Below are 8732 nucleotides of genomic sequence, written 5' to 3' on the forward strand. Positions count from 1 at the left end.
CAAAATATAAAAAGACAAAAAAAAAATTTTTGTTTTTTTTTTTTTTTTTTTTTTTGTTTATTCTTTGTTTTTCTTTTCTCTATTTGATTTTTTATTTTTTTAGATTACCATATTTTTTCACCAATGTCAAGTTATTTAACTATGTATTTATTTGACTAACCACCTTGAAAAGATAACATTAATGAGCTAAAACAGCAGTGCAATCACAAACAAGAAATGTACATTATTTACCTTTCAACAACAGAAATGAAAATAAGAAAACCAAACATCATTAAAAATTCAAAATTAGAACTCACCAAATTGAATGGCTGAAGATGTGAGGTTTTTTCCAACCCAAATGATCCATTAGAGCTACTTCATCTTTTGCCACAATTCTTGTCTTGTCTCGTAAAACAAAATAAAATCTTTAATCTTTCGCGATTAAAACGAAATGATAATGCCCTTTAAAAAAAAAATCGACCTAAAACCACACAGGAAAATCAAACCAACATACATTCAATTCATAACAAAATTCTATATTTACTTACCAAAAACCCTTGTTTCAATAGTTTAGTTTTAAACCTCTGTAAAAAGAAAACAAAAATAGGGGAAGTGGGGAAAAAAAGAAAAAAGAAAGGGCAAAAAAAAGAAAAGAAATTGCTATCGTAAAAAGGGCAAAAAAAAAAAAAACAATAACAAAAATTCCGCACAGTGCAGAGCTGTGATTTTTCCCCCCTCCATTGATTGTTTATACATTTCTCTTTCTTTTTTATTCTCTTTGGTTTTCTTCAATTTAAACTATTTGATTTTTTATTTTACCATATTTGATATATAATGTATATGTATACATTCCTACATAAAAAAAAATAAGAAAAAAGTTTAACAAGCAATTCTCACACCATCATCTTAACAAAGACAGTTAAGAACATGAATAAAAAAAAAAAAATTCTTCCAATGCATAACCCCAAAAAGAATGACAATCTTCCACTACACGAACTATAACAATGATGTAAATAATGAAACTAAGTGAAAATTGTCAATCTATCGAGGATTGAGAAAGAAGTTTCTCCATGCGTTCCAGCAAGTGATTTCAATTAGTTACAGAAGCAAATAAAAAAAAAGTAGAAAATGACAATATAATTAAAAAATTTGCTGCAAAAAAGGAAAAAAAAAACCAGCAACTAAATTGAAACGAAGCCCGTGCGGAGGGAAAATATCGAACTCAAAGGCTCACCTTCCACCATCGCCTCCGCAATTTCTTCACCTCCGACTGCTTTGCACAACCGCCATTGGCCAGATCAACGGATGGAACATCATCCCTTTAAAAACAAAAAATTTCAAAAAAAAAAAAAAACCATAATTTGCTTGAAGATTAGAAGACGAGAATATGGAGGAGGGGATGGCTGTAAGAAGGAGAACAAAAAGAAATAAAGTTGTACTTATTGCCTTACTTCGTACTAGAAAATAAGGATTATGGTTGCCTCAGAAGTATAGTCGTCGAAAATAAAGAGCAGGTAAAAATCAACGTGAGCTAAAGAAGAAAAAGAAAGAAAAAACAGTTTCAACAGTGGAATAATATTACTTTACTGTTCCTTGAACAGTGGCTACTCATTCCTCTTTTTTAAAAAAGTTAGATATGCACAAACCACAACTTAATAATGGGAAATAGTTTTTTTTTTTCCGATATAATCCGGTTTAACCTATCATACATAATTATTGGATATTTGCTCAACAGTTCATATTAAGCTAGAGTTGAAAAGGATTTATAATATTTTCTATGAGAAAAAATGAAATGCAATGAGTTAACTTTATGTACCATTAAATGCAACATAATATCATAAGATCTTAGTTTTATCAATAACATTTTCAAAATGAGGGGAAGAATGCTAAAAAGCAGAGGAAGATATATTTTGTGATATAATTAATTATCTTTGACTGTTGTCTGTTGATGAAATACTTATTAGCAGCGGAACATATCTTAAAATTTAGTAGGTAATATTTTCCCAAAAATTCATATTACACAACAAAGTTGTAAATCCAATTATAATTTTAAATAGAACACAGTAGCTCATTTATTTATAAGAAAAAATACGGATTAACAAGTGAAATATGATATATTCGACGTAATTACATTAATTATTTTGACTTTTGAACAAATATTTATGAGCATAATCTTGACTTTTTAAATTATCGATTACATAAGATCCCTATAATCCAATGAACAGTCAAAATCGTACCCGAATTCTAACACCTAGCTTGCACTTTAATTATTTCTATATTACACAGTCCTCTAATTTAATTTTGATGGTTCTGTTCTTGCAATCAAAGAAAACAAAACAAAAACAAAAGCAAATATTAGTACAAGTTGTAAATCCAAATATAATTTTAAATAGAAAACAATAGATGAATTATTTATAAGAAAAAATACGGACTAATAAGTAAATATTATCATTAAATACAATATAATTTGATGCAATCACGATTTTATAACAATAATTTCAAAATGAGTGTGCGTGGATAATGAAAACCTTAAAGTATGATATATTTGACGTTAATAACATTAATTATTTTTAACTTTCGAACAAATATTTAGGAGCATAATCTTGACTTTTTAAATTATCGATTACATAAGATCTCGATAATCCAATGAATAGTCAAAATTGTACCTAAATTCTAACATCTTGCACGCACTTTAATTACCTCTATATTACACAGAGCCCGTTTGGTACACATTAATGTAAAAATGAGAATGAAAAATATAGTCATTATGAGCCACACAAGAGATAAAAATTCAAATTAGATGGCTTGATCTGATTGATAATGATCATATTTTTCACAAAAACAAAAGCAAACATTAGCACCACTTTTCATATATCTTTTGACGTTTTGGACACAAAATTATTTGTGACCAAAATCAAATTCCAAGAAACCCTAATTTCGTACAAATTTTCTCAAATGCACCTTTGACATTCATAAAAGTATATTTGGTTCACGATATTAAGCTCTTATTTGGTTTTAAATTAAAATTAACAATTAATTTTTAATCACATATTTTATATGTCCCATAATTTTTTAATCACAGATTTCATCTCAACTTTTATTAAAATTTACGAAAAAATTAATTTCATTCTCACCAAACACGGGCTAAACATTACTTAACAATAAATGGCAAATGAAATTTTAATTTTTACTTATGCCGTCCCAATTTCAACTTAACTTGTGAGAAAAATTTCCCAATGAAGGATCATGCAAACGTTGCCAGTCCTTGAGAGAGGTGGGGTCGAGGTTGTGTCCATCCAATTTTCTTCAACCGAACAAGAAATACCCATTAAGAGAAAAATTAGAGACAGAAAATAAGAAATCGAAAATAAGTAGAGAGAGAAAATAATTAAAAAAAGAGAGGGAGTAAATGGGGAGAGAGAGAGAGCTGTCTCGTGAAGCCAGCAAGTGAAGGCAAAGATAGCTCTTTTCTTTTCCATTGTACTCTTCCTCCACAGACTCTCTCTACCTTCCATACCTTATTCTCTGTATAAACCTTACTTTCTCTCTCTCTAAAGAAACATCCGTTTCTCACTCTACCATTCACATTCATTCTTTCCTTCAACCTTTTAAATCACGGGATCCCCATCAATTCTTTTTTTTTTTTTTTCTTTTTCCATTTCTATCCCTTTTAATGTCTTATTCGAAGTTTCAATCGGTCTCTCTCCATTTTTGCTTCACATTGGTGAGATATACTGAGGAAAACTGAAAGAGAACCCAACCCAGAGAGTGAAAAGTGAAAAAACAAATTTTTTCCGTATATATACATACTGAAGATTGTATAGAGGAAGAGAGTGAGTAGGGGAGAGTGTGAAAATGTCGCATCGGGGAAAACCTATGTCGGAGTTAGGGTCACAAACGCTGTCGGATCGGTTAAGGAATACGCTAAGTATCGGTGAAGAAGATAACGGTGTCAACGTTAATAAGCCGGACTTTCGGGAACTCGATCTGGGATCGCCGGTTTCACCGCTGCGGACTCGGACTGGTGGACTCACTACAAACACCGCCACTACAGCCACCAGCAGTAGTTCCAGTTCCTCCGGATCGGTGTCCGGCTGCAGCACTGCAGGGGTTCACTTGAATCCTCCGAGAAAATCTGATTCCAACAATAACAGTCATTCCGGCGAGCTTTCGAGCTGTTCCGTGGAGAGTTCCCCATCAGCGACACGTAACTTCAAACCGGGTCATACTCGCACCGATTCGGGTGGTAGTCACCAGCTAATTTACGCCGGTGGCTCTGTAAACTCTCCGGCGGTCAATGTGCTTCCCACAGGGAACATTTGCCCTTCCGGCAGGATCTTGAAGACCGGTATGTCTAGTCGGTCAACTAAGACCGACGTTTTGGGGTCCGGGACGGGTAATTACGGCCATGGCAGCATACTGCGCGGCGGTCCTACGTCAAAGCCCTGTGTGATGACGGATAGCAGACCCATAAATTACTCAAGAGGACTAATGGTTGGTGGAGAGTCAGTGAAGAGAACAGGAACGTGCAATAATAATGATCCAGAGGAGTTGAAGAGAATGGGGAACGAGAATTACAGGAAGGGCAATTTTGCAGAGGCTTTAAGCTTTTACAGTAAGGCAATTGCGATATCCCCAGGCAATGCTCCGTACCATTTTAATCGAGCAGCTGCTTTGATGGGGCTGAGGGAATTGGCCGAGGCTGTTCGGGAATGTGAAGAGGCGATTAGGTTGGATCCAGGGTACACGAGGGCGCATCATCGGTTAGGATCTTTACTTCTTAGGTGAGCCCCTGAAGAAAATTCATATCTTTGCTTGTTAACTGCTATGGTTTTCCATATAGGTGTGAGATTAATGTTGTTCTTAGTTGTGTTTTAGAATGTGGTGATTGTGATCTACATCGGCAAAAAGGATTTGTTGATTTGTAATACGAGTATTCTTTCGATATTTTATTATCTTGTGAATTTTGATTGGTTTATTGTATAGGGTTGAATGTGCTATATCTGGTTCTTTTTATTTTTTGCTTTTTGGTTTTAACTATTTTTTTTTTATGAGTAATCCTGTTATGTGTTTTCTTTGGATCACATTGTAATAGGGTCGCCATTTTTCTTTTTATTCGACTAGTGTATGTTTTCTTCATCTCTTATTGTGGCTCCAACTGTGTAGGCTCGAGGACCATACAAATTTTCTGTGGTAATGGGCCACCTTTTAGGTTCGAATTAGTCGGATTGGCAGGCACGTTGTAGTTCTTAATAACATGGAATGTGGTGCATTATTATTCGAGTTCACGTAATGGTTCTAGGTAGTGATCAATCAAGTTCTTAATAAAATTGTTAAGAAAATCTCGTGTTTGTGAAATGATTTCCATATCCACTCGGTATAGATGGTTTTTACCTTTTATGGTTTGGATTACTGTGGTTCCCCTTTTTTATTGTCTACGTCGCATTAAGCAATCTAATTCGTCTTAAGGATTGCAGTTTAGGACAGGTTGAGAATGCCAGGAAGCACCTTTGTTACCCAGGATGTCAGCCTGATGCAGTTGAGTTGCAGAAGTTGCAAACAGTGGAGAATCATCTGAACAAGTGCTCTGATGCACGGAGAGTTGGTGATTGGAGAAATACATTGAGGGAGGTTGATGCTGCCATTGCTTCTGGTGCCGATGCCTCACCACAGGTTACTACTTGCTGCTAAGTATCTACTCAGTTGTTGACCTAGAGCTCTTTTTGGCTAAGCTTTAAAAAGTTTTATGAGTAAATGAGTTTTGAAAATTATAAGTTACTTGTTTAGATACTAAGGCAAGTGTAAATTTAAAAATAGATAATATTTTTACTTGAAAATAAGGAAATAAGGAAAAAAAAGTATCATATCCTAAAGTATTTGGAAACAAAAGTTTGTTATAAGTAACTTTACATTTATGAAGCTTAGCCAAAGTGCTCCTAATGATTAGAATGGGAAAGGAAAGTGCTGCTACTGAACTGGTTGAATTTGAAATGATAGCTTTGTGCATGTAGAGCAGAAGCTCTCTTGAAGCTCCATCGACTAGATGATGCTATTTTAGCAATGTCTAACATTCCTAAATTTGAACCATCTACCGGGAAGATTTTCGGGATGCTTTTCGAAGCATATATATTCTTTGTCAGAGCCCAAATTGAGTTGGCAAGCGGAAGGTTAGTTCAGAAATTTTGCACTCCCATCAGACAAGGAAATAAAGATTCAAAGTATGAGATGTATGATGAATACCTGCAGGTTTGAAAATGCACTTACAGCTATCGAGAAAGCAGGAAAGCTTGACCCGCGTAATGTTGAGATCTTGGTTATGCTCAATAATGTGAGGTTGGTGGGCCGAGCACGTGCTCGTGGGAACGATCTCTTCAAGTCAGAAAGGTTTACCGAAGCCTGTTCGGCTTACGGGGAAGGGCTTAGGCTTGATCCTTTTAATTCCATTCTTTACTGCAATAGAGCGGCCTGTTGGTTTAAGCTTGGACAGTGGCAACTGTCAGTGGATGACTGCAACCAGGCTCTCTGTATTCAGCCTAATTACATTAAAGCTCTTCTTCGAAGGGCTGCCTCAAACTTCAAGGTGAGATGCCTAAAAGTAGTAAATATTTCAAAATTTTCCACCAAGAATTCTATAAAATGTGCAAGTTTGATTATATTTCAAATTCAATTGCACGTTGTCGATTACAGCTTGAACGGTGGGATGAAGCTGTAAGAGATTATGAGCTTTTGAGAAAGGAACTCCCTAATGACAATGAGGTTGCCGAATCTTTATTTCATGCGCAAGTTGCACTGAAGAAATCACGTGGAGAAGAGGTTTATAATTTGAAATTTGGTGGTGAAGTGGAGTCAGTTTCAGGGCTTGAGCAGTTTCGAGCTGCAATCTCTTCTCCTAGTAAGCATGTTCATTTTTGTGCCTTTTGCTCATTCTTAGTGTATCCAGTTATTCATAATTGAAAAATGCAGGTGCATCTGTTGTCCATTTTAAAGCGGCGTCCAACCTACAATGCAAGCGGATCTCTCCATTCTTGGACACATTATGCACCCGATATCCGTCCATAAATTTTCTTAAGGTAATTGATGTAATTCATTATGTTTTCATTACCATTCACTTTCTATAGTTCTTTATTTCTTTTTTAAATAGTGTGAATTTTCATTGCCCATACTTTTCTTAGATCATATTTGGCTAACCCTAAAAAAGTAAAACTACTTTTCTGAAAATAAGTGAAGACTTACCACTAAAAAATTAAGTTTTTGGAAGTAAGCGGGCTGACTGACGGGATGTGCTTAGACAAATAATCTTACATGTCTATTTGTCTTCAATTGTAGGTGGATATAGAAGAGAGTCCTGGCATTGCACATGTCGAGAATGTTAACATTGTGCCAACGTTCAAGATATACAGAAAGGGCAGCCGAGTGAAGGAAATGGTCTGTCCAAGTCCAGAGGTGTTGGAGTCTTCGGTACGACATTATAGCATTTAGATCTTGATCATACTATCCTTCTCCATGTCATGCTCAGCCCTGAAATCCCAGCTTTTCAGAAACAACCTTTAGTCCCACCGTTTGAGGATTATTAGTTACTTGTGGCATAACCTGAAACTACACAATAATCCCGCAATCATATTTGTCCAAATGCCTGTGAAATGCAAAGACATAGCATGTCCCCTTTTGCTATTTCCGCTTATTCTTTTGTTTATCATTGCTGTACGGTTCCATCTTCCATTATTCAATATTTTCAGACCTTATTTCCCACCCTTCTCGAGTTGTTCGACCTCTTTCTAGTATATCATTTAACAAAAGATTATTCGAGTGGGCACTTGGCTAAATTTAGCGGGAGGATAGAGAGAAATCACTTTCTTGTTGGATGGCTTTTAAGATGAGATCTGTACATGTATATGTGTGATGATATATGCAAAACATTGGTGGCCCATTGAAGGGAATGAATTTCTAGCGGTGGTTAGTGATAGAAGAATGAACATGAAATCATTGATATTGATGTTTCTTTCCTCAGCATTGAATTAATAAAAATTTCTCAGATTTTTTCATCATTGTTGAGTACAGTTCCAACATATTCTGAAACTCTCTCGTTTGGAATGAAATTATGTTACTAGGTTTCAATTATTCCCTATGCTTGTCAGCAGAACACGGTTGCCGAAAAGGTTTGTTCTTTTTTGTTGGCTTTAAACAAATGCTTAAACGAGTTTCATTAAGTTACAGGACGTCGAATGCAATACTGGTACGTTGAATTGGACACGTTCAGTCCAAGTTCTCTAATTCAATGTACTAAACATGCACTACTAGTTCATTTGCCGATTCAATAAACATGCATTACTCATATTAAAATGTTGGGATGTTGATGGCCTTCGGGATTTTAACCTGCCATCTTTAATTTATGTTCTAATGGAGTATTTTAGCATACTGAATTAGTTGTTTGAATAATTAAATTACTCAATAATGCAAATGGGGGAGGCCAAGTCAAAAGCCCTCTTCTTGAGGGTTTGTCTGCTTTGTATAATATTATAAATCACATGTCAGCGTTGAAGTCTGCTAACCTCCAAACTGTCCCCACTCACCCCAGTGCAAAAGAGCTATTAAAAGTCGGTGCAAAATAGTATTGCCTTTGAGATATGTGACACTGTCGTGATTGTCTGCTGTTTTAATAAATTTTCTGTGTTCATTCTTTCGTCTATTTCTTTGACTTGAACATTAGAATCTTTAGCAACAATGCGCACTCGTGTTCACACGTGACAATGCGA

The 8732-nt window shown here is 35.3% G+C and overlaps 1 protein-coding gene across 1 annotated transcript; it reads left to right on the top strand.

Annotated features, from left to right (window-relative positions):
• The first annotated feature begins 3365 nt into the window (after positions 1-3365).
• LOC111402549 (TPR repeat-containing thioredoxin TTL1-like) lies at positions 3366-8024 on the top strand. The gene is made up of 7 exons (XM_023030933.1): positions 3366-4763; positions 5457-5652; positions 5977-6146; positions 6226-6559; positions 6667-6871; positions 6943-7049; positions 7306-8024. Exons 1-7 carry the CDS (start codon positions 3835-3837, stop codon positions 7456-7458), a joined length of 2094 nt encoding a protein of 697 aa, XP_022886701.1. The 5' UTR covers positions 3366-3834; the 3' UTR covers positions 7459-8024.
• Positions 8025-8732: the final 708 nt, after the last annotated feature.

The sequence above is a fragment of the Olea europaea genome, chromosome 10 (assembly GCF_002742605.1).
Source record: "Olea europaea var. sylvestris chromosome 10, O_europaea_v1, whole genome shotgun sequence".
Lineage (NCBI taxonomy): Eukaryota > Viridiplantae > Streptophyta > Magnoliopsida > Lamiales > Oleaceae > Olea > Olea europaea.